The sequence below is a fragment of the Amblyraja radiata genome, chromosome 2 (assembly GCF_010909765.2).
Source record: "Amblyraja radiata isolate CabotCenter1 chromosome 2, sAmbRad1.1.pri, whole genome shotgun sequence".
Lineage (NCBI taxonomy): Eukaryota > Metazoa > Chordata > Chondrichthyes > Rajiformes > Rajidae > Amblyraja > Amblyraja radiata.
Genome location: NC_045957.1, coordinates 100,512,429 through 100,540,061, shown reverse-complemented (window position 1 = coordinate 100,540,061; position 27,633 = coordinate 100,512,429). Strand labels below are relative to the sequence as shown.

Sequence of the window (27,633 nt, the reverse complement as noted above, 5' to 3'; positions counted from 1 at the left end):
GAGGAAATCCTCCAGTGAACGGTCTTTCATAAATGTCTATGACTTTAATGGAAGTAACCAGATTGTTATTCCAGTGCAGTGGTATAGGCCTGCAATCTTTTCGATAAGATTTAGAACTAAAGGTACTTTGGGTCTCTAACATGAACACGAAAGAGCTTATAGATCTTACAGTGTGGAAACAGGCCTTTCGGCCCAACTGGTCCATGATTGCAATTTTCTTGAAGAACAGGGAAGTAGTTCCCTGTGGCCTAAAAACATTATCTCATACTCAACATCACTAAAACAGATTGCCTGATCCATATTACTGTTTGTAGGTACTACCTTTTCACAAATTGAATGCACAATTTCCTATGTTAGTACAGTGATCCAACTTCCAAAGATGACTTTAAGATGATTTGGGACAACCTAAAGAGAACATGAAGGGAATCACATAACTATAAATCTTTCCTTTTTAAGTTATAGCCTAGATGCTGTAATTAATAATGAAAGGCTTCAGAACAAACGTGAAGGCTTCCAACATGTGCCTAAGTGCAGTCATAAATTACTGCTTAATAGAAATGTATTCAAAAAGGATCAGTGCTGTGACACCAGCTATTTAGATAAGGGACTGACTGTTTGCTGATAATGCAAAATTATGTGGACTATAAGTTGTGAGCACACTAAGTATCCGCAATGGGAAATGGACAGGTTATAGAGTGGATGAAAATAAGGCATATACCGCTTTATTGGTATTGGTTTATTATTGTCATGTGCATCAAGATAGAGTGAAAAAATTTGTTTCATGGCCAATAGAAGGAATTATATGAAGTGAAGAGGGAGGCTAAGGTCAGAATAGGGAAGATACAACCTGGACTGAGATAAATAGATTGTTGGGGTACGTGAAAATGTGAGTTTTCTCCGGGTACTCTGGTTTCTTTCCACATTCCAAAGATGTTCACGTTTGTAGGTTAATTGGCTTATGTAAAGTGTCCCTGGTTTGTAGGATAGAACAAGTGTACAGGTTGGCGTGGACACGGTGGTCTGAAGGGCCTGTTTGCAGGCTGTATCTCTAAACTAAATTAAACAAATTAACATTTCTGAAGAGACCCTCTTTTATTGCTGTCTTGCTATGGTACCTGCTGCCCTCTGGCAGACGGTACAGGTCTTTCAAAACTCGCACAAACAGACTCAGAGACAGCTTCTACCCCATAGCCATACGTGAACTTAACAATGCAAAATAAGAAATAACACTCACATTCAACTGAATGGTTCTACCTCAGCTGCTATTGTTATTTATCTGTAATTTTTTTTTATATGTATATATTTTTACCTTTTCTTATATATTTAAAATTGCTCTTGTGAATCGTACCATGGGATTGACTTTTAAATTTCGTTGTACCATGTGCAATGACAATAAAGAGATTCATTTGAGATTCATTCAGTCATTCAGGGTAGAATTTGTATTCTTGTTTAAATCATTTTTGTGAAAATAAAAAATATATAGTTTATACAGTAACAAACATCCATGTTCAGATCCAATTCATAAGTAAAAATCTACCAGAAGTGCTCTAAAATGTTCCCAAAATGTACCAATGACATAGTGAAGATCCAGCAAAGAAAAGAAAAGAAATTGTATCGTAAAAATGTCAATTTTTTACTGAATATTTTGTACAGCAGGAGTTGAACAATTTAATTTCCAATTGCCATTGGCACAGGCTTATCTTTAAAGCCCATGTGAATAGCTGGAAGTGATACTGTAAAATTCTGCTCAAAGTGTAGTAATTATGTAAGGCATTGAAAGCCCTATATATATATATATATATACACACACACACACACACACACACACACACACACAAGACACACATTAGCTGATGCTATCACACAGAATGAGCAAAACAAGTTACATAGCTATAAACTCGGTTATGAAGGACAAGGGACATATAATTGGATGAATTGGCTGGCAGTCCTAACTCTCATTCTCTGCATTGTTAATGCCTTCAGCAGAAACTAAATATCTACCCTTATAGTTAAAAATATTACTGTTAATTAAAGAAGATATGATTGCCTATTGCTCAAATCCAATTCTCATTATTTTGACTAATGTACAGCAACAGAAATGTGATAGACTAATATACTTTATTATTATTTTATTGTTGATTCCATGCAATCCACTATGGAAATTGGCATAATAGAAAATTTAATTTGCATTCCATTAGACATAATTTTTAGCTGTCCTCTTTAATATTAGACTTTCCCTTCTATGTTTAAGTTTGTAGATTGTTTTACAGTACATATTGAAAATGAACTGATAATATCAAAGGGAAGGAGTTCATGTTCAAGTCTGAGCTAGGTGAACTGGACAACTATGTGTGGATTTTATTGAAGAATCAGATCAAAAGATTGAGGAATTGAAAAGATTAGGACCAATGAAGAAAAGTAATTTAGAATGAGAATATTCAATACCATATCAGATGCAGAAAAACAGTAGAGATTGATTAAAAGAATATTAGATTAAGAGTAAAAGAAAAAATGGGGCATAAAGGAAAAGAAAAATTAAAACTGAAATATTTTCAAATTTTTACTTTTGCTTTTACTAATATTCAAAAACAATTTAGAGTCTCTTCAGCCCAACTCATCGGCTAACCAGGTTTTATTGTTGAGCTTGTCCCAATTGCTTACGTTTGATCCATATCTCTCCAAACCTTTCCTGCCCATGTCACTATTATATCCGCCTCTACACCTTCCACTGGCAGCTCATTTCATACCACCCTTGCACTAAGAAATTGACCCTCATGTCTGCTTCAAATCTCTCCCCTCTCACATTTAAATATAAGCCCTTTAGTTCCGGACTCCTCTAGGTCTATGCCAGTCACCTTATCTATGCCTCTCATGTTTTTATATAACTCTCTGAGATTACCTCTCTGCCTCCTATCATCGAGGGGAAAAAAGTCCCAACCTATCCAATCTCTCACTGTAACTCATGCCCTTGAGTCCTGGTAGCATTCTGTTGAATCTTTTTTGCATCCTTTCCAGCTTAAAGCCATCCTTCTTACCACAGGGTGATCAGAACTGCAAGCAATACTCCAAATGTGGTCTCACCAACATCTTGTACAGCTCTTGCTTGATGTGCCAACATCAAATATTCTTATCAATGAAGGCAAGCATGCCAAAAACCTCCTTGACCACTCTATCTATATGTGTTGCTACTTTCAGTGTACCTTTGCCCTAGTCTCGCTGCTCTACAACATACTCCAGGGTCCTATTATTTATTGTGCAAGTCCTGCTGCGTTTTTTTTCTTGTCAAAATACACCACCACACACTTGCCCAAGTTAAATTCCATCTGCCATTCATTGGCCCACCTCCCTAGTTGAACCAAGTCCTTTTGTAAATTGATATAGCCCTCGTCATTGTCTACTACACTGCTAATTTTGGTGTAATTTATAAATTTAGCAGCCACGTTAACTATATTGTCATCCAGATCGTTAATATAGATGACAAGCAACAATAGATCCAACAGTGGTCTCTCTGCACACCACTGTCGACAGGCCTCTAACCAGAAAAACAATCCTCCACTCCCACCCTCTGACACCTTTCACCACGCCAATTTTGAATTCAGTTGGTTAGCTCAGCTCACCCTTAATGTAGGTCCATGTCAAAGACCTTACCAATGCCCATATAGATATCATCCACTACCTTATGCTCATCAATCCTCCTGGTGGCCACTTCTAAAGACTCTGTGAGATAGAATCTGAAGCAATAAAATCTCATATTTGCAGCAGTTATCTTTTAGCATAGCATGCTTGACTGTTAGTCTTTAAAGATTGATCTATCTTTATTACATTGGTAAAAGGAGATCTATACTGGAAAGAACAAAAAATGGTCTGTGCTCAACGGTTTATACCTAAAATGTAATGAGTATAGAGAATACATTTCTGATGCCGAAAGACTGCTTAAGTTGTAAATGAAAATTAAACCAAATTTCAGGCCAGGTGTGAAGATAAAATTCTTAGAATGTATTCTTTGGAAGAGTCTTTGTTTAGAAAGGCACAGATCAATCAGACTAAATTGATTGGTGTATTTGAGAAGATAATAAGTCGGGCTGCTGAGGGTATTTGATGGTTTCTAATAATGCTTTTGACAAGACTAACATGACAAGCTGATCAATAAAAGTAAAAGCCATGGAAACCAAGCCAACGTGGCAAAATGAATCCAAAACTGGCTCAGTGGCAGGAAATAAAGAGCAACGGCATTTAAAAAAATGGAAATTTGTAATAAAAACAGAAATGCTGGCAGCACCTATCAGGTCAGTATCAGTGGAACAAGATTTTCCAGTATTGAGTGGATTGTCAGATCTGGGAAAGAGAATTCCCAATTTCCCAATTCTCACAAAGGGTCATGAGCCTGAAGCCATTTATTTTTCCGCAGATGCTGCCTGCTGAGTGTTTCTGGCATTTTGGTTATATAATGGTTAATGTGTGTTCTTATAACTGGAAGATTGTTGCCAATTAGGTTCCACAAGGCTCAGTACTCAGTTCCTTGCTTCTTGTAATGTATATCAATGATTTAACGCTAAATGTTGTGGGCATGCTAATAAAGAAGCTTGCAGAAATTTGGGGAAAAAAGTATAAGAAATAATGAGATGGAAAGTTGAAGTGCAGAAAATTATACATGGCCTTGGCAAAAGCATTAAGAAATGGAAATTGATCCATTACTGTGTGTGGTATGGCTTTTGGGGAGGTACTACACGACAATGCAGTAAATGGCACAATATTGAATGATGTAGATGAAGAAAGGGACCATGGAGTCAATGTTCACAGATCTTTAAAGATACCAGAACAGGTTAATAAGAATATTAAAAGGCACACAGGGTGCCTACTTTTATCAGCTGTAACTAGAATGTAAGAGCAAGGAGAGTGTACAGCATAGAACAGAACTAATCTAATCACAAACTGACCGCAACCGCAAGAGATGCTACGCTTGTCGCTTTACCTCCCCCCTCGACTCCATTCAAGGACCCAAGCAGTCGTTCCAGGTGCGACAGAGGTTCACCTGCATCTCCTCCAACCTCATCTATTGCATCCGCTGCTCTAGATGTCAGCTGATCTACATCGGTGAGACCAAGCGTAGGCTTGCCGAGCGTTTCGCCGAACACCTCCGCTCGGTCCGCATTAACCAACCTGACCTCCCGGTGGCTCAGCACCAACTCCCCCTCCCATTCCATATCCAACCTCTCTGTCCTGGGCCTCCTCCATGGCCAGAGTGAGCACCACCGGAAATTGGAGGAACAGCACCTCATATTCCGCTTGGGGAGTCTGCATCTTGGTGGCATGAACTTTGAATTCTCACAATTCTGTTAGCCCTTGCTGTCTCCTCCCCTTCCCAGCTCTCCCTCAGCCCTCGGGCTCCTCCTCCTTGTTTTTCCTTTCTTCTCCCCGCGCCCCCCCTCCTCCCCTCCCACCCCCCATCAGTCTGAAGAAGGGTTTCGGCCCGAGACGTTGCCTATTTCCTTCGCTCCATAGATGCTGCTGCACCCGCTGAGTTTCTCCAGCATTTATGTGTACCAGCAATTTACATTCCACTTTATCTGCCATTTACCCAAACAGTGCGTATCCAAGTCATCATATGATGTTTTGCAAATCTAAATAGTTCATTATTCTGCACTTTGGGTGTGTCATGTGTTAATCAGAAGCTACTTACCTTTGGAGATGATTCCATAAGCCTCGCATATTTTTTGTCCCAGCCTCCTCCATCCAGAAACAGGCCTTGGACATAAACACCACCAATTTCTGCAGGAGGAGGAGCACTAACGTCTTCTTTCATCATTCTGGTCACTTCATTATAAAGGATAACACTATCGAGAGCCCAGCCCTTGTTAAGATTCATACGAGTGGTTTCTTGTCGCATTGCAGTCAAAAAGCCCTGCAGAGAGATTTTTCATTACTAAATATAGAAACATGTACAATTTATTGAAGGGAAACAAAAATAAATTCCGATGTTAAGTTTACATGACCAGATAGATGGATGACATTTGAAAGATTCCTGCCATTCAAAACTTAAAACAATAGACTGTATTGCAATAATTTCCTCCAAGCAGGCTTTCCAAGTTATCTGGGGTACAGTTTTTCTTCCAAATATTGAACATACGAGCAGCAAACTAGGTTGTGAGAAGTTATTTTCATTTTTTAATGATGTTTGTTCAATTTGCAGTAAAAAGAGATGTGGCTTCTGGATATAAATACTATTTCCTCATTTCAAACTCTTAGCTCCAGGAAAGGTAAGACCGGTTTCTATCTGGCTTCATATCTGTTCTTTAGAGAGAAAATAAGTTTGTTATGATAAGAACAAAGCACCAGGTCAGCTCTCCATAGTTTAGTTATGATCAGAACCAGGTATCAAAAAACCTTCAGTTTCCTTTAGGTCCGCTGCCATATGACTATAACCGGCAGTGACTGTAACTGGCACGGGCATCCTCAGTCAAGGATTCTATTCCAAGCCAAAACCAAAAGTCTCTCTCATTTCAAAAACCTTTGCCATGAAGTCTTTTTTAGAGATACAGTGCGGAAACAGAGCTATAAGGCAGCAACTCTACCGCTGCACCACCATGCTGCCCTATTGCACCACCGTGCTGCCCCATAATGGATGGAAGAAAGTGCCGTTGTGACATACTGTGGAAACCCGTCACTATGCAGCCTGCATGGCAGCATCTGTGGCAATTATTTTGAAAATCATTGTCCTGATAAAAGGAGAAGGTCATCCATGTCGGTCTTGTCTCTATTTGTGGTGGAATCATAGTGGGTATCAGTATAGTGTAGACATACCATATTACACCATCTCACCAACAGCTTCTTCCCAGCTGTTATCAGGCAACTGACCCATCAAATCACCAACTCAAGAGGGCTGTTGACCTACTATCTACCTCATTGGAGATGGACTATCTTTAATCGAACATTACTGGACTTTATCTTGCACTAAATATTATTCCCTTTATCCTCTATCCTGTACACTGTGAATGGCTTGATTGTAATCGTGTATAGTTTTTCCGCTGACTGGAGAGCATGCAACAAAAAAAGCTATTCACTCTGCTTCGTTACACGTGACAATAAACTAAACTAAACTAAACTCCAAGAACATAGGAGAGGTTGCATAAAAGGCCAATGGACAGTACATCTTTGAAAGGTAATGTATAAGAATGTGAATGTCATTAGCAAGGCCAACAATAACTGTGCATGACTAACTGTCCTTGAGAAAATAGTGATGCACCACATTCTCAAACTGCTGCAATCCTTTCGTTGAAAGTACTCCCTTGATGTTAATAAGTAAGGAGTACCAGGATTTAGATCCTGAATGAATCATGATATGTTTCAAAGTCAGGATGGTGTGTGACTTGGAGGGGAATCTGCAAGTGTTGCTCATATTTGTAAAGGTTGAGAGTTTGGGAACTGCTGTTTTTGTAGTTTAGGAAAGTCACTGCAGTGCATTATGTTTTGTACTATATCCACTGTGCACTATGTTGAAGGGAATGAATATTTAGAGTGATGGACAGAGATGCTAATTTGCCAGGGCCTCTTTGACATGTGTTGTTAGACCTGCACTCAGTCAGACAAGTTGATACAATACAGATTTTTCTCTGTGTTGCTTGGATGTCAGGAGATGAGTCACACACCACAGAATATCCAACCTTTTAACCAGGATATCTACTCTCGCAGCCACAGTATTAGTTTGGCATCCCCAGATGTCGCTGATCAGAGAGTTGGTGATGCTAAAGTAATTGAATAGGGCGGCACAGCGATAGAGTTGCTGCCTTACAGCGCCCGAGACGTGGGTTCGATCCTGACTACGGCTGCTGTCTGTACGGAGTTTGTATGTTCTTCCTGTGATCAGGTGGGTTTTCTTCGGGTGCTCCGGTTTCCTCCCACACACCTAAGACGTGCAGATTTGTAGATTAATTGGCTACGGTAAAATTGTAAATTGCCCCTACTGTGTGGGATAGTGTTAGTGTATAGGTTGATCGCTGGTTGGTGTGGACTTGGTGGGCTGAAGGGGCCTGTTTCAACACTGTAATTCTAAAGCAAAGTAAAAAATCAATAATAGTTGGGTAGACTCTCTTTGTTGGTGACGGCTGCCATTTTTATGATGTGAATATAACTTTTCAATACAGCTGAGCTGGTCACACGATGACGGGACAGAGATATTCAAGATTATTAAGGTTATTAAAACAAGTGACTCATCACAGGTCAGTAGCATCAATGTCCTATATAGTAATGACAGCATGTTCTGCAATGCCTCTGAAATTTATTCTATTGACTTCACATTTAATACGACAGAGTGAGACTGAATTTCTCAGCCAGAAATATGTTTTAACTGATTGAAGAGATTGTGATACGTCAGAACCTTTTTCCCAGTGTGGAAATGTCAATAACTAGAGGACTAGAGGATATACTTGGTGGGCTGAAGGGGTGGTAAATTGGATTAGTAAATATGCAGATGATACCAAGATAGGGGGTGTTGTGGATAATGAAGAGGATTTCCAAAGTCTACAGAGTGATTTAGGCCATTTGGAAAAATGGGCTGAAAGATGGCAGATGGAGTTTAATGCTGATAAATGTGAGGTGCTACACCTTGGCAGAACAAATCAAAATAGGACGTACATGGTAAATAGATAGATAGATAGAGATAGATAAATACTTTATTAATCCCCTTATTCAGGGGAAATTCTGATGTCCATGCAGCACACTAATAAAAAAATACAACACAGTATTCGTAAAGAAATTCAACACCAAAACATCCCCCCACAGTGATTCCCACTGTGGGGGAAGGCACAAAGTCCAGTCCCCATCCCCTTGTCCACCTTGTCCACCCAAAGTCGGGCCCAATTGAGGCCTCCACAGTCGCCGCCACGGCGCCCCATGTTCTCGCCGGGTGATGGTACTCCGGCGTCGGGAGAACCCCCAGCAGCTTGGGGTGCCAGGAACGGCCGCCTTCCCACCGGAGCCTGCGGCTTCCAAGCCAACAGACCACGCCAGACGGAGCTCCGCGCACTGGTGATCTCGGCGAGATGCAAGTTCAACGTCGCAGCTGGCCGCTCCGCAAAACCGCGGCTCCACGATGTTTTCCTCGGCGGTCCCAGCATACTGAAGTCCCAGCGCGGCGACCCAGGAAAGGCATCGCCCGCTCCGCAATAGCGCTCCAGCGCTGCACTGCCGCCAAAGCCGATGTTCTGCGCCGCCGCCGCCGCCGCCAACGCCCTGCGCCGCCGCCAAAGCCGATGTTCTGGCCAGGTCCCCTCAGGGAAACGTCGCTCCAGGACCCGCTGGTAGGCCGCGAGGACAGGTCGAAGACGCTGCACGGAGGAAGGCAACCCCTCCGACCAGGTAGGGACTTAGAAAAGCAGTTTCCCCCTTCCCCCCCCACCACCCCCCACACATAAAAGATTTAGACCCCCTGACTGTACATTTAACGAACTCAAAATAATAAAATAGAAGGGGAAAAAACGGACAGCTGCAGGACAGGCAGCCGTTCAGGACAGCGCCTCCTCCTCCCCCAATGGTAGGGTATTGAAGAATACAGTTGAACAGAGGGATCTGGGAATAACCGTGCATAGTTCCTTGAAGGTGGAATCTCATGTAGATAAGGTGGTAAAGAAAGCTTTTGGTATGCTAGCCTTTATAAATCAGAGCATTGAGTATAGAAGCTGGGATGTAATGTTAAAATTGTACAAGGCATTGGTGAGACCAAATCTGGAGTATGGTGTACAATTTTGGTCGCCCAATTATAGGAAGGATGTCAACAAAATAGAGGGAGTACAGAGGAGATTTACTAGAATGTTGCCTGGGTTTCAACAACTAAGTTACAGAGATAGGTTGAATAAGTTAGGTCTTTATTCTCTGGAGCGCAGAAGGTTAAGGGGGGGACTTGATAGAGGTCTTTAAAATGATGAGAGGGATAGACAGAGTTGATGTGGACAAGCTTTTCCCTTTGAGAATAGGGAAGATTCAAACAAGAGGACATGACTTCAGAATTAAGGGACAGAAGTTTAGGGGTAACATGAGGGGGAACTTCTTTACTCAGAGAGTGGTAGCGGTGTGGAATGAGCTTCCAGTGGAAGTGGTTGCGGCAGGTTCGTTGGTATCATTTCAAAATAAATTGGATAGGCATATGGATGAGAAGGGAATGGAGGGTTATGGTATGAGTGCAGGCAGGTGGGACTAAGGGAAAAAAGTTGTTCGGCATGGACTTGTAGGGCCGAGATGGCCTGTTTCCGTGCTATAATTGTTATATGGTTATATGGTTATATACCTTTAAGGTGCGAGGGGTAAAGTTTAAAGCAGTCCTGCAGGACATGTTTTTTTACACAATGAGTGATGGGTGCCTGGAACATCCTGCCAAGTTTGGTGGTGGAGGTAGATATGATAGTTGTATTTAAGAAGCTTTTGGATATGCAAGGAATGGAGAAATATAGATCACATGCAGGCAGAGGAGAAAAATTTAACATAGCATCATGTTTGGCGTAGACATTGTAGGCTGAAGAGCCTATCTTATGCTGTGTTGTTCTATGAATCTATGTACGGACAATAGACAATAGACAATAGGTGCAGGAGGAGGCCATTCGGCCCTTCGAGCCAGCACTGCCATTCAATGTGATCATGGCTGATCATCCCCAATCAGTACCCCGTATCTGCCTTCTCCCCATATCCCCTGACTCCGCTATCTTTAAGAGCCCTATCTAGCTCTCTCCTGAAAGTATCCAGTGAACCGGCCTCCACCGCCCTCTGAGGCAGAGAATTCCACACACTCACAACTCTCTGTGAGATAAAAAGTGTTTCCTTGTCTCCGTTCTAAATGGCTTACCCCTTATTCTTAGACTGTGGCCCCTGGTTCTGGACTCCCCAACATCGGGAACATGATTCCTGCCTCTAGCGTGTCCAAACCCTTAACATTCTTATACGTTTCAATACAGTAATGCTTTGTTTTAATGGACCTCTTTATAATTGATTTTGGTTACAGCACATGGACTACCGATGGCTGCCACCTCCCCTGCCACTTACAGTCAGGCCGCCCACACTATGAATGGCTCACGCCACCTCCTGGCTGCTTACACCCCTCGGCTCGCGCAGGCCATCTGGATTCCAGTCCCAGTTCCAGACCGAGAGACTGAAGAAGGGTCTCAAACCGAAATGTCACCTATCGATGTTCTCCAGACATTCTACCTGACCTGCTGAGTTACTCAAGCACTTTGTGTTATTTTGTTTATTAACTAGTAACTGCAGTTGTTGGTTTCTACTACATATACAATGATAATACCTTATCCTGTTATAACAGACAATCGGCAATAATAGACACTTTTATCCCCCTCCATGATCCATTATAATGAAGTTTTACTGTATGTAAAGAATGCATATCTATTGTCAATATAATTAATTCTCTGCGATGCAGAGAACTACATCCTGCACTCATTCTTAGATGAGTAAATTATGATATAAACCAATATTGAAGTAGTGTGGATACAATTCCATTAAAAAATACTGTTAGTTGTTTGGAATATTTAAGAATGGTTATCTGGAGAAGCAGGAGGATTGGACCATGCACCATTGGACCATGCACAGACCTATTAAGTCAAACAACCTATTTCTGTTCCATAACACTTTATTACTCTCAATAACTATTTATCTTCTGTTACACTTTATATCACCCAGAAAAGCAGAAATACAAATGTGAAAGAAACACCCAGACCTTATTCTGACTAGATAATTAATCTGTTGGCAGAAATATATCAGGCATCAACTATTTCAGGACCCAACATGTTTTGAATTACATGCATTAATCTGCTGATCCATTTATTTGGCAACAGCTCTGACATTGGTGACGGTGTTGTGCAATAATTGATTAGGGAGTGATGACTCTGAACACTGTGAGGTCCTGGAGGCAATTTTTTTTAAAAACACCATTGAATACAACTGTGCCTTATTCTTCATTCACTGTGGAGCCTGGCTATTAACCGTGACCCTATCTATACGTGGATTGTCACCTTGTCGTGGTGGAGAAGCTTGTGTGGTCCTGAGAGCCTGAGAACGATGCCGTCTGGAGCTATGTTCCTAGTAGGGCCACCCATGGTGGTAAGGTCGAGGAGGAGGTCCCTGACAAAGAGCAATCCAACCAAGACCTCAATGGTGGAACAGGCGAAGGATAATGGCTAACTATAGTAGAGCATCACTACAGCTGGGAAGGCGGATGAAGGCCGCCGCAGAAAAGGGTCCCCGGTCGTCTTGGATTCCATGCCACTGGATCCTAAGCCAGATTTGTCAAAAACCATGCGGTGGTTGTCTGTGCACCAGTCTCCCCACGTTAAACAAAGTCACGCACAGGCGTCCTCCCAAAAGAGGTCAGTCATACTCGTTCCGTTGATCTATACGAATCTGGTTCAGATCAGTGAAACATTTAGGTATTGATCAAGTCAGGTCAAGCAGTCCTGTTCCAACTCAATTCAGTATTCAGTCAGAGTGGATTGCTTAATCTTACTTCATGTGAATACTATGTTAGAGATTTGTATTTTTACTGCAAAGGCTTGGTGAGGTATAGAAAAATTACAACAGCAAAAATTTGGGGTGGCACGGTGGCGCAGTGGCAGAGTTGCTGCCTTACAACGCCGGAAACCCGGGTTCGACCCTGATCATGGATGCTGTCAGTACGGAGTTTGTGTATTCTCCCCATGACCTGCATGGGTGCTCCAGTTTCCTCCCACACATCAAAAGACGTACAGGTTAGTAGGTTAATTGGTTTCAGAAAAAATGTAAATTGTCCCTAGAGTGTGTTGAATAATGTTAGTGTGCGGGGATTGCTTGTCAGTGCGGACTCGGTGGGCCGAAGGGCCTGTTTCTGTGCTGAATCTCTAAACTAAACTCAGTTCTGCTTTGGATCAGTATATTTGGGTTGGGTTTGGATCAGCATTTAATTTTACCCCAGAGCAAATCTCTAATTCACTGCATTATGTGTACTTTATTCAACAATAGAGAACATCTGTTTAACAAAAAATAATCACAAACTGTTTGCGAAATATTAGATTCTATTCCAACAAAAAATAAATGACCAAATCATGAGACTAATAGAGTCTGTTAACAAAAGACTGCAATAGGAAAGATGTCATTGAGCTGCAAAGAGAACAGAGAAGCTTTACGAGAATGTTGCCAGGACTTGAGGGCTAAGCTATAGGCAGAGGTTGGGCAAGAGAGGACTTTATTCCACAGGTGGCTGAGAGGTGATCTTTTAGAGGTGTATAGAATCATGAAGATGAAAGGGTGAATGCACAGATTATTTTACCCAAGGGATGGGAATCAAAAACCAGAGGACAAAGGTTTAGGGTTTAGAGGGGCAAGATTTAATATGAATCTGAGGGGCATCTTCTTCACTCAGAGTGGTAGGTATATGGAGCAAGCTGCCAGAATTGGTAATCCGAGGTAGGTACTATAACAGCAATTAAAAGACACTTGGACAGGTACATGGATTGGAAAGGTTTATAGGGATATGGGCCAAACATGAGCAAATGGGACTAGCTTCGATGGGGCATCTTGGTTGGCATGGATGAGTTGGGTGAAAGGGCCTTTTTCTTTGCTGTTCCCGTGCTCTATGACTCAATGATACATATGCTTATAGAAATTCTACTAGAAATTGATTGTGATTCAACAGTGGGAATTATAGTAACACGTAAGGACCCATGCAATGTTCCCAATCAAGGCAGTTCCTTTGTGGCAATTGCCACTATGGTGTTGGGAAAGGATGGTCTGAGGTAGGTTGGAGGTTTGCTCATGAGAGAAGTGTGGGGTGGAAGGAGGAATGGTGCCTGGGGCTGAAGAATTGAAGCAAAGCCAATGCCTGGGTATCACATGGATTAATCATGGTTCATCTGAATGTTTCACCAATTTGGTAGTTGAGAGGATGCGTAAATTTAGGATTTGGGGCTAACTGTGATGGCCAAGCATGGGGGCAGGGTTTGGATCTCCAAACAAAAACTAGATAAGATTTTCATAGTGCCCATCAATTAAAAGGGATCTGCTAATCCAGGCACCCAACTATTGATCCCTCCAGAGCTCACGAGCCTCTCTAGAACTAATCCATGGATTCAACTACTCATATGCACTCCAATACTCGACACCTGCTGACCACTGGCCCACAAAACCACTTCCCCAAACCATTGGCTTACACCAACCACATAACACACTTCAATACATCCAATACGTGAACCATTGACTTCCCTGCCACCAGTAACCACCCCAAATGATCGGAATTCCTCCAAATACCAACTTGATATCCCAACCATAGACCCCCACTTCCCACTGCGCACTGCAACCCATTCGCATGCCAACGTGCACTGACTAAATATCAGTTCTCCCACCCATGACCATTAACCATGCCTCTGACACCAGCTATATCCCAAACCACCCATCGTGCCCTCTAGCTACAAAGTCCACCCCTCTGAACACCAATCTCACAGCTGGACTATTAATTCCACCCCATTGAATACCAACCTTATCCACTATTACCAATTACAACTCTGGGTAGCAACTCCTCTGAGGTATGCATACTGCATACTGTCCCTGGTTGTTAGAACTTAGCATGAATTCCATGTCCATCTGTCCCAATATCTTTGTGCCCATTATTCCCAGAACCAGCTACAGCTCCGCCTGGATGTATCTAGTTTCTTTTGTCTGCTTGGAAATATTTTAAGCATGCAAAATCTGTTTTACATTGCACTATCTCATGTGAACCTTGAATTTCGGATCAGTATGTCCACAAAGAAAAATTCATCGATTTGCTTCAAACTATCTAGAACACCCATCATGACTGCCAGTCAATTTGTCAATGGGTATGCATTAACGCCTCAGTTAACAAAGAGCATGGCCTAACCAAAAGCTTTGTCAACTACAACGTTTCCCGATATGAAATATAGTTTAAGCAACGTGATTTATTTACACAAGGCCTTCATTATAGCAGCATACAACAAAGCACATCACAGGAATATCAGCAAGCTCTGACAATGTTTCAGAAAATAATATTAGATTAAAAGCTCAGCAAAGAGACTTTTAAGGAGGGGTTTAAAGGGGAAAAAGAGACAGAGTGCTGAACAGTTTTAGAATGTTTTCATATTTTGGCAGCTGGCTATACGATTTCCATCAGTAAAGCACTTATGTTCATGAAGCTAACTTCATGAACATGATTTTCAATTAAGTTCATAAAGTGGCCCGTAGTGTAATATAATCATAGAGAGACATTGATTAAGTGAGTGAACAAAATGGTGGTAGGTGGGTTACACTACAAGTGTTAAGTTTAACCACAGAGTGCTTAAACTATATTTCATATCAGGAGATGTTGACATCAGCAAATCTTTTGGTTAGGCCATGGTTTTTGTCAACTGAGGTGTACAATAATTGATTTTGGACCTAAACAAGATAGATTCAATTAATGAACAAATAATGACAAGCGATGAACTATAAGACTTAGAAAAGCTTTTAGTTTATAAATACAGCTTAGAAATAGGCCCTTTGTCCCACCGAGTCCATGCTGATCACCCGTTCTCTGTTATCTCACTTTCTCATTCACTTTGAGCACCTGTAGTCAGCACCCGGCTCTCTGGCATTATAAGGCAGCAGCTCTACTACTGCATCACTGTGCCGCCCCATGCCTAGAGATGTAACAAAGGAGACCTTTGCCACAGCTAAACTAGAAATGCAGTTGAATTAGTCATTTTAAATTTATGATCAATAAATATTTGCCAGTAAGGATTAGTGAGGCAGGTGATTCAGCCATAATCTCATTGATAGCTCAAGGGGCTGAATGATCTATCTTATTTAGTTTTAGGTTTACGTTTATCATTGTCACGTGTACTAAGGTACAATTAAAAGCTTTTGTTTGCATGCTGTCCAATCAAATCAGATAATCCAAAACGTGGATACAATCAAGCCAAACACAAGTATAAAAGATACAGTGAAGAGAAAAATACCAGTGTGCAAAGTATAGTTCTCAGCATTGTAATGTAACAGTTCCAAGGGAATAGTCCACAATGAGGTACAGTAGGTTGGAGAATCAGGACAGCCTTCTAGCTTATGGAAGGACCATTCAGAACTCTGACAACAGTAGGGAAAACAATGTTTCTGAGCCTGGTGGTATGTGCTTTCAAGCTTCCGTGTCCTACGCTGTGTTCATCTAGATAGCAAAATTACAGTCCTTCCAATTAAATGGGAAAAAACAGCACAGTTATTTGCTTTCTATATAGAACATATTATTACAGATACATGGCTTGACACTTGTTTCTCAGAGTAATGCAACTGAAAATTAATTGAGCACAAGGTAAAGTATGTTTCTGAACACTTCCATGTCCTGACTTGATTTCCACTTCAGGTTTGTATGAGACGATGCCATTTCTGTGCAAGGGAACTCAGTGCACAATGTTGTGGTAGTACCCATTGTAGGGCACCCCCAGGACAACAGTGCTGACTTAGGAGACCCACATGTAAAGGAAAATGCACCTAATTCTTCACCTTTACTATACTGAAGATACCCCACGACATCCCTGATTCACGAGCCATAACAATTTCTCACTTAAGTCAAATGTCCATGTCTACATTTTGACGCATGCCTCCTTGATCCCCACTCTCCCACTAGTGCTCCTGATCTCCCTTCTCTGGATGTTGCTGCCAATTATCCACCCTCTCTCAATTGTTCCTGTTCCTAGCCTAGGATGGTTATTAAAGATGGGAATCAGTAAACACACTTTAAAGGAATAAGTAATTGTAGAAAGGCAGGTTGAGGCCAGGCATCGTTGAAAACAAAACAAATACAGAAGGTGCATCAATATACAAAACATACTAATTGGAATTTATGGAGCGAGAGGAAGAAATTGAATACTTATTAAAGAACAAGACATTAAGCAGCCGACAATAATTTGTCAAAATTAATCTACATATTACATACTTCTGACATCTCAGAAACAAAATCAAGTGATATTCAGTTTTGCCAATTATAGAAAAAGTTAAATGAAAACATTAATTTCAGATCAGTAAGTATTTTCATAAAAGTAGAAATTTTAATTAAAGATAACATTGCCAGAGTGCTTTGTGTTTTATTTGTATTTGGATTCATTTACCGGGGTGCAGGATGTCAGGGGATTTGGGGAGAAGGCGAGAGAATGGGGTTAGGAAGGCGAGATAGACCAGGCATGATTGAATGGCAGAGTAGACATGATGGGCCGAAATGCCTAATACTGCTCCTATCACTTATGGCCTTATGGCCTTATGAATCTTTGGCAACAACAGCATATTTTGACCATTCTCAACTGTGAGTCAACTTCTTGGGTCACTATACCCTCACAATGCTCTTGTTGTGGGGAGTTTCATAATTTAGACAGCGATGATGAAAGAATGCGGATTTATTTCTAATATGTTTGGTATTCCTCCTGCATTTTCAAGTTCAAGTGAGTTTATTGTCATGTGTCCCTGTATAGGACAATGAAATTCTTGCTTTGCTTAAGCACACAGAAAATAGTAGGCATTTACTACAAAACAGATAAGTGCTTAGTTAATATATCTAGTGCTTATTCAATTAAAGCCTGTAATTCCAGCTGCACAACATAAATATCCGGTGAACTCAAAATGTTAAAAGCAAGACCATTGCATGATTCAATCATTATTAATATCTACCAGATAGTGCCTCAGTGATATGTCTTTAAATGTTTCAATGCTCATTGCTCTAACCTGAGGATTAAAGAATCCTGTCATCCAGAATTGGTTTGGTCGTCCATCAAAAATCCAGGTGTGAAATTGTTGATTTCTTTCAAGTAACTCTGTGAACCAGAATCCAAGAGTAGCTGACTCCCAGGAAATTTTGAACCAGAGTTTTGGAATTCGGGCATCATACATGTTATCAAGAGCATCTCTAAGGTCTTCAGACATAATGATTGTTCCTAAAATAAAAATATAAAAACAAATCACCTTTGGAATACAGAGCAGTGAATGTTTTGAATTCTCAGTGTTGAACAATTCTTAAAGTAACAATGTTTTTGGACTTTCCTATAGCTAGTTTCTCAAAAGACTGTTACTGCTTTGTTTCATTGTTCCCTACAATTCTTTTCCAGCTACAAACTGCCCAATTACTGCATGTTACAAACACACAGCAAACCAGCTATATAAGGTTTATTTATGGCACCTTGCCATAAATTTGCCTCCAGCTGTTCCTTACTTTCTTTAGAGTCTCGTTGTTATGAGGACTTAATTTCATCTCAAACATTAATTAAGAGGAATAGTTAAGGGCCTGTCCCACTTAAGCAGCTCTTTAGGCGACTGCCGGGAACTAGTTTTAATGGAATTCACCTATGACACCTGATGACAACCTACAACAGCACCTACGTCAACCTACGACAGAAAAAATTGTCGCCACTGTCGTCAAAAATTTCTCAACATGTTGAAAATGTTGCGGTAGTCGCCCCAAAAATCGCCTATGTGGGACATTTTCATTCACACTAACCACTTATCTAGATGTGGGGAATAGTAGACATGAACCAAACCAGTTCCATACAATTTAAATTTATTTTAAATTTAACTCAATTTCAACCATTTAAAGAGGGCGCCGTCCTGTATGGGTTTGGCTGCCCAGCCTGCAGCAGTCTGTTTTTTCATCTTTTTTTTATTTTTAGTTAGTTGAGTTTTTGTTTTTTTCAGAGTTCTAGTCTTTTTGCTGGGGGGGGGGGGGGGGGACTGCTTTTCAGGGTCCCTACATAGTCGGAGAGGCGGCTTTTCTCCGGCTAGCACCTTCGACCTGTCCTCGCGGCCTACCAGCGGGCCTGGAGCGGCGTTTCCTGAGGGGACCGGCCAGAACCTCGGCTTCGGCGGCGGCACAGCGCTGGAGCGCTATCCCGGAGCAGGCGATGCCTTGCCCGGGTCGCCGCACTGGAACTCCGGTATGCTGGGACCGCAGAGGAAACATCGCAAAGCTGCGGGAATGTGCAGCGGTCAGCCGCGGGCGGCGGCACAGAACTTTGCATCGGGAGCCTGGGATCTCTCGCCGAGATCGCCAGTGGTGGAGCTCCATCCAGCGCGGCCTGTCGGCTTCAGAAGCCGCGGTCTCTGGCAAGGAAGAGGCCATTCCAGGTTTCCCATGCCGCTGAGAGGATTCTCCCGACGCCGGAGCACCATCATCCGGCGAGAACGGCCTGGAACATCGGGCCTCCGTAAAGGCGACTGCGGAGGCCTCAATAGGCCCGACTATGGGTGGACATGGGGATGGGGACTGGACTTTGTGCCTTCCCTCATAATGGGAACCATTGTGGGGGGATGTTTTTTTATGTTTAAATGTCTTTATTATTGTTATGGTGTATTCTTTCTTTTATGTGCTGCAATGGCAATAGGCATTTCACTACACCAATTGGTGTATGTGACTAATAAAGAACCTTTGAACCTTTGAACCAATTGACATTCAAACATTATTATGCCTAACCCTAATATTTGTTGAAAAGCTGATGAGAGCTGTTTTCTTCAACTGCTGCAGCTCCAAGATGAAGATCAATCTGCAGATGGGTCCCAACCCGTAATGTCACGTATCCATGCTCCCCAGTAATGCTGCCTGACCTATTGACTTACTCCAGCATTTTGTGTCTCTCCTTGGTAGACCAGCATCTGCAGTTTCTCGCTTCTATACTTCGGCAGAAATACTGGACTGGTCTTGTGCCTGAGTCATGAATTTGAATCGCACTGAGATATTTAAGGACAGCATGGTGGTGCGGCAGTGAGTGCGGCTGCCTCAATCTCCAGTGTCCTGCTTTTGATACTGCCCTTAGCCCCATCCATCATGGGTACAGCAGCCCTCCTCTCCAAGTTGTCTACATAACGCTCATCGGTTTTTCTCATTTACTTTTGTTATATTTGGACACAATTATTCTACTTTCAAGGATAAGAAACATGAAACTCAGAGAACCGTGCATTTTAATGAATACTAGATAAGTAGAACCCGTTGGGTCCCATGGTCACACGGGAGGGCAGGTCCCCCAACGCAATATTCCACCTCTCCGCAAATTCCAATATTGGTGGCCAGTGGGGGGGGGGGGGGGGGGGGGCTTTCTGGAGCGTTGGTATGGGTGTTGTGGGCTGAAGAGACTGGTTTCCAGAGGGCTAGTAAGGACATTGTGGACCAAATGGATTCTTGGGGTGGCAGCTCAGTCACTCAAGTCTGATGTGCTGGCTGCTCACTCATGGCTGGTGGTCTAGCAGTTGACACGGCTATTACTTGAAATTCCATTTCAAGCAGGGTGCAAGGCCACCAAATTCAAATGCAGTTTCCTACCATTTCAAGCAGGGTGCAAGACCACCAAATTCAAGTGCTGTTTCATACCTCTTCAGGCAGGGTGCAAGGCCACCAAATTCAAGTGCAGTTTCATACCACTTCAAGCAGGTTGCAAGGCCACCAAATTCAAGTGCAGTTTCATTCCATTTCAAGCAGGGTGCAAGGCCACCAAATCCAAATGCCGTTTCATACCATTTCATGCAGGGTGCAATGCCACCACATTCAATTGCAGTTTCATACAATTTCAAGCAGGGTGAAACCACCATAAAACCACCACAAAACACAACAAAACACCACATAAACACCACACTCACAGTTCAGTAGACATTCAGTGTATTCAGTTGATTCACAGCTCAGGCAGAGTCGTGACCTCTCCCTCCCCAATCTTGCAGAGACTGAGCCACACCGATACTTCCGGGTTTTATAATCCCCCCCCCCCTCCCACTGGAAGGGGCGTGGCCTTTGTGGCATGATTGACAGAAGAGAGATTCTCAACATTTTTTAAACACTAATAACACTTTTATCTTTCATTGATGGGAATAATCCTCCGCACCTGATGAGCGGAGGGGGACTGAGTAAGATGGCCAAAAATCACAATAGTAAGTGGTAGCGTTTTATCTAAAATCAATATACTGTGCAAACAGGAAGTTGTCAAGTTTAGACTTTTAATCATTTGCCATTTCGAACCAACCACCACAACCACCATTTGCAGTGTTTTACTTCAAACCAACCACCATTTGTAGTGCTTTACTTCAAACCAACCACCATTTGCAGTGCTTTATTTCAAACCAACCACCACCAACGACTATTTGCAGTGTTTTATTTCAAACCAACCACCACCAGCGACCATTTGCAGTGCTTTATTTGAAACCAACCACCACCAACAACTGTTTGCAGTGCTTTATTTCAAACCAACCACCACCAACAACCATTTGCTGTGCTTTATTTCAAACCAACCACATTTTCATTTTCAAACCACATTAAGGGCACTCAAGGTCAGTAAAACCACAAACCTCACAGTTTAGTAGACATGTGTTCAGTGTTATTCACAGCTGAGACTGAGAGACGTGACCCTCTCGCTCCCCCATCTTGCAGAGACTGACTGAGGCACTCAACACTTCCGGGGTTTTATAGTCCCTCTGGAAGGGGCGTGGCCTTCAGGAGAGAGAATCTCAACATTTTTAAAACACTAATAACTCTTTTATTTTTCATCTATGGGAAAAATCCTCTTGTCCTGCACAGCGGAGGGAGACTCTGAGGAAGATGGCCAAAAATCACAGCCTTAAGTGGCAGAGGTTTTTCTAAAATCAATATACAGAAGAACAGGAAGTGGTCTAGATCAGACTTTTAGTAATATAGATTCTGGGTAAATTGTTTCTAAAGTTCATAATTTTTAGGAACAGAATTAGGCCATTCAGCCCATCAAGTTTACTCTGCCATTCCATCATGCCTGATCTATCTTTCCATCTCAACCCCATTCTCCTGCCTTCTCCACATAACCCTTGACATCTTTACTAATCAAGAACCTGTCAATCTCCACCTTAAAAATATCCATTGATTTGGCTTCCACAGCCGTCTGTGGCAATGAATTCCACAGATTGACTAAAGGAATCCTCCTCATCTCCTTTGTAAAGGTACGTCCTTTTATTCTGAGGTTATGGCCTCTCGTCGTAGACTCTCCCACTAGTGGAAACATCTTCTCCACATTCATTCTATCAAGACCTTTCACTATCGAAGAACAAACTCATTATTTTACAGTGATGTTCTAAATTGTACAAGAACGGGTCCAGTAAATATTTTCATGTCGGATCAGACAAAATATTCAAAACCTATCCTTTTAAACAGGAATGTATAATTCAAAATTTACTAATCCAAATTAAAATTAAGCTGTACTTCAAGCATGGTGTATTGCATACGAAACATACACAACATAAATCAACAATGTATTAATAGCTTCTCATTTTATTGAGGTTTAAAACACACTTATAATTAAGTGACTGACGAATTACTGCCTGTGGCATAATTTCTTTATCTTGTTTGTCATTCTCTCTGTAGAATTCAGATTAAAAATGTTGTTCATTATCTTTTAGCAATTTTAATGTAAGACTCAGTAGGAGTTATAAGATATTTTTTTTGTGTGAACTAATATGCAGTAATCTTGGGGAATTAAGTACTTCTTTATTAATGCAGCTGAAAATGTGGTTATCATAATAAAAAGGATTGCTGATGAAAGTATCTTTTTCATCACCAGTAAATGGTGTAATAATTAATCAGCTGCTAGGTAAATTATTTTTAGAGGGCCTAATGATGCTTACAGCATATATTTCCACCCACTTGTCGGTTCCTTCGAGGCCCCAAAATGGTACAAATACAATTCAAGAAATTCACCTGCTGATTAATTGTCCTTGATATATATCAATTTTTTTTGCAAGGCAGTCACACATATAAATTTTTTAAATGGCATATAAGATTGCAGAATTTAAAATTGTACTGAAATCGATCTATCAGATTATGGGCAAAGCATGCTGAAAAAAAAGCCAGACCAAACCAGAACTGAAACTCTTGGTCACAATGTTTATTGTTGAGACAGGAAAGACATTCAACCTGCTTTGGATATTTACCTAGAAACATAGAAACATAGAAAATAGTTACAGGAGTAAAGGGCCTGTTCCTGTGCTGTGCTGTCCAAAGTTCTGTGTTCTATTTAACCTATTTAGACACAGTCCCTCGGAATCAAGCATGTCTTGTTTTCACTCTGGTTGTTATGATTCTAGGTATACTGAAGAGACCATTGTGGATCTTGCAGGCTTTACCACAGTAAGTACTTCCTGTGACAGAGCTCAGAATAAACTTTTTTGGGAAGCAGCTATCTGGCATGCAAATAACAAGCTTGCCCAGTAGAACCAACAGAGTGTAGTTGTGGCCTTGGTGCTGAGGATGTCAGTTTGGAAAAGGATGCTGTCCTTCACTTAGAAACATAGAAAATAGGTGCAGGAGTAGGCCATTCAGCCCTGCGAGCCTGCACCGCCATTCAATATGATCATGGCTGATCATGCAACTCAGTATCCTGTACCTGCCTTCTCTCCATACCCCCTGATCCCTTTAGCCACAAGGGCCACATCTAACTCCCTCTTGAATATAGCCAATGAACTGGCCTCAACTACATTCTGTGGCAGAGAATTCCAGAGATTCACCACTCTCTGTGTGAAAAATGTTTTTCTCATCTCGGTCCTAAAAGATATCCCCCTTATCCTTAAACTGTGACCTCTTGTTCTGGACTTCCCCAACATTGGGAACAATCTTCCTACATCTAGCCTGTCTAACCCCTTAAGAATTTTGTAAGTTTCTATAAGGTCCCTCCTCAATCTTCTAAATTCTAGCGAGTACAAGCCGAGTCTATCCAGTCTTTCTTCATATGAAAGTCCTGACATCCCAGGAAAGTCTGGTGAACCTTCTCTGTACTCCCTCTATGGCAAGAATGTCTTTCCTCAGGTTAGGAGACCAAAACTGTACACAATACTCCAGGTGTGGTCTCACCAAGACCTTGTACAACTGCAGTAGAACCTCCCTGCTCCTATACTCAAATCCTTTTGCTATGAATGCTAACATACCATTCACTTTCTTCACTGCCTGCTGCACCTGAATGCCTACTTTCAATGACTGGTGTAACATGACACACAGGTCTCGTTGAATCTCCCCTTTTCCTAATCGGCCACCATTCAGATAATAGTCTACTTTCCTGTTTTTGCCACCAAAGTGGATAACCTCACATTTATCCACATTATACTGCATCTGCCATGCATTTGCCCACTCACCCAGCCTATCCAAGTCACCTTGCAGCCTCCTAGCATCCTCCTCACAGCTAACACTACCCCCCAGCTTTGTGTCATCCACAAACTTGGAGATGTCTCTATCCACGTCAATACTGAACCCCCAATACCGTGTGCTTTAAGTTTGTATACTAATCTCTTATGTGGGACCTTGTCAAAAGCCTTCTGAAAGTCCAGATATAACACAACCACTGGTTCTCCCTTATCCATTCTACTAGTTACATCCTCGAAGAATTCTATAAGATTCGTCAGACATGATTTACCTTTCATAAATCCATGCTGACTTGTTCCAATGATTTCACCACTTTCCAAATGTGCTGATATCCCATCTTTAGAATTACGAATATGTATTATGTCAAATTCCATGCAAATAAAGATCAGATTGATAATGGTTGATTCCATCTACTTAAGCCATTCAGATTGAATCAGATGTGTACTCACCTTTCCCTGTGATCTGCTAATATTTATTTCAGAAACAGGGAAAGGTTAAAACATGAAAGATGGCATTTGGTCCAGTAAGTCTATGCCAGTTCTGTACAAATACACTCTAGCAACTCTTACTTTTCTGACCTTACTTGGTTTCAATTCTCTCTCTTTTAAAAACCTGTCCAGTTTTTTTCAATCTCAATGATTGGATTGGCCTCCACTACTCTCCTTGGAGAGCATTGCAGGCCCTAACCACTCATTGCCTTTAGAAGATTTCCTCGTGTTCTTTAATCAATCACTTTCATTACATGCCCTCTCGTTTATGACTCAATGTAGGCACTTCATCTATCAAAGATAACAACTCTAACCGCCAGTTATTTCAGGTAAATATAGTTCCTCATCCTCACATGCCTGTAAAGCATTAGCAAAAAGAATTGCATTGTTCCATTTCCGACGCATATGACAATTGAACAATCTTGAAGTGGTTAAAAAAAAAAGCTTTTGATTTTATATTTCATGGATATAATGACATTATCAATGTGTATGGCATGGTTATCAGCAGAAATTGGATTAAAATATCACAACCTACAAACTTTGTTTTCAACTCTCAACATTAGGAACAGATCATGTTGAAAGTCATGAACCATGTGGGATTTAAAATGTCCCAATAAGAACAATGCTTTTATACTTTTTATCTCTCACCAGTTAATTCACTTCAATTGAACATTAATTGTCGACAGCCTTATGCCCCTGTCCCACTTATGTGTCCTTGGCACGCTAATTACGCGACCTTGTCGTCGCGTTGAGGCGCGATGATCCCGCGAGTGTCGAGCTCGTCTTCATGCGCCCGCACAGCCGTCTGAAGCGTGTGACGTAATTTGAAGATGGACACAAAATGCAGGAGTAACTCAGCGGGACCGGCAGCATCTGGAGAGAAGCAATGGGTGATGTTTCGGGTCGAGACCCTTCTTCAGTCAGAAAGAAGGGTCTTGACCCGAAACGTCATCCATTCCTTCTCTTTTCTCTTTTCAGCAACTGTCTTCGACCTTCAAACTCGAGGGCACTCGCTTGAAAAACCGCGAGCTGGATCGACTATCAGCAATGAAACCGTGAGATGGATCGATCATCAGCGCACACACACATAAACACATCGCAAAGGCGGGGGCCAGGGAAAGCGGTGGAGTGCTGTCTGAAATTCACACCCACGACGAACAGGAAGGTAAAAGACGGTTGGCACAGTGTACGTAAGTCCTTTAAAAGAGCGGGGATGGGGGTGGAGAGGGGGGGCAGAAGGGGAGAGAAGGGGAGAGAAGGGGCGTGGGGGGGGGACACTTTTAAGAAGCCAGACAACTTTTAATGAAGTTTAGCGAGCGTATAACATTACCGGTCGATTTTCCTTGGTTCTGAAAACTCGTGCTTATGTTTTCTTTCCCCAATGTGCCAATTAAAATTCCCGGTCAACAAAGGAGATTGCCAATGGCTACCTCGACTACCTATAACTACATGGTGACCCCACTACCACTGCACTACGAGTTCAAAAGAACCATGCCGACCAATTTTTACTTGCGGAAGCTTTTTCAGCATGCTGAAAAATGTTCCTCGATCAAACTGAGGCCGCGAGTATGCGGGAACTTCTCTCGAGCATGAAGGAGAGTTACAGTGACCTAGGACCACGTGATGACCATGCTGCGAGTTTATGGCGAGCGCAAACTCTTCTAAACTCGCGAATTAGGTCAAATTAGAGATAAGGGACAGGCCCTTATCTCTCAAATATTCAATACGTTTGACATTATCTGACCACCTGAGAGTAGAATGATAGGTAATTATACAGAACTCAGCACATATTTTGTGGGTACATTTCAAGTTTTATAATAATAATTGTCATATGCTGTTGTTGATAGTGAAGTCATCAATCTGCTTGCCACTGATGTGAATTGGCAATTCAATGTCATAGACGATGCACTAAAAACGCTATCTAGTAATAGAGTGCTTTTACACATTATGCAATTGTTATCGAACTAGAAATCCACTGTTCGTGCAAAGCAGAGTAAATTATAATGCGGTTCTCTGTGCATGTATGGCACTGATGCATGAAGGTCGGTGAACATGTTGTGATGATGGTAATTGGCAGGTCATGCTTAATTGGTGTCGCTAATGCAATACTGTAGTGAAAATACTTACCTTTGGAAAGGTAATGGCTTTCAATGCAGGATGAGGGTTTAACTGGAGGACAAAGAGATTGTACCTGCCCGAGCCTCCATCAAGGTAGGTAGGATGAAGGGTGGAAAGATCCTCTGTGATCCAATGACCTCCAGTGGCACAATGTTATCATCCTACAACATCCGCTCCCATTGCCTACCAACCACTCAGGGAAAACATGCCCTAACAAGATTGATTATTTGAAGTGACAGTTCCCATTAGTTGGAAATCCCATTTTAAAATTAGCATACTGTGTGTGTAAGTAACTCAGTTATATCCCAGCGTGTAATTATTAGGCCTATGAACATCCTGACATGCGATCGTCAAATTATAATACAAATGAACCCAAGTTTTAAATATATGTAACCAAATGCCAAGCTTCATAGACAGAAAATAGTCTCTTCCAAATATTAGTGTATCATTTTCTAGAAAGTAGGATTAAAATAAGTTCTAAATAGATTTCCTGCTTGATCTCAAACTCAAACATTTAACAGAAAATGACAGTAATATAGATCGCATACTGGAACAATATTACAATGTGCTCATAATATTACTGTGCCATTAGGGGAATTTTAACTCCCAGGCAGAAAGATGACAGGATACCAAGGCCATTTTAACAGCTGATGCTCATTAATATTCCATTGGTTGCCTGCCTGCATGAAACTGGGTTTCACACGCAACTCAAATGAAGTTCCTCAGCGCCACTAGATAACAGTTATACAATTTGCCCAGACAAAAAGTGCTGGCGAAACTCAGCAGGTGAGGCAGCATGTATGGAGAAAAGGAGTAGGTGACGTTTCAGGTCAAGACCCTTCTTCAGACTGCGGTTGGGGGGGGGCGGGAAAAATAAAGGAAGAGGTGGAGACAGTTGGC

At 41.7% G+C, this 27,633-nt stretch overlaps 1 protein-coding gene across 2 annotated transcripts in view; it reads right to left on the bottom strand.

Annotated features, from left to right (window-relative positions):
* Nucleotides 1-27,633, bottom strand: part of LOC116966099 (dynein heavy chain 5, axonemal-like) — a 350,576-nt gene that overhangs the window by 5,476 nt on the left and 317,467 nt on the right. For both annotated transcript variants that reach the window (XM_033012270.1, XM_033012280.1), the window contains 2 exons: nucleotides 17,725-17,933; nucleotides 5,681-5,902 (listed from right to left, as the gene is read on the bottom strand). In XM_033012270.1, coding sequence (XP_032868161.1) covers nucleotides 5,681-5,902; nucleotides 17,725-17,933 — 431 coding nt within the window. The remainder of the gene's footprint in view (nucleotides 1-5,680; nucleotides 5,903-17,724; nucleotides 17,934-27,633) is intronic.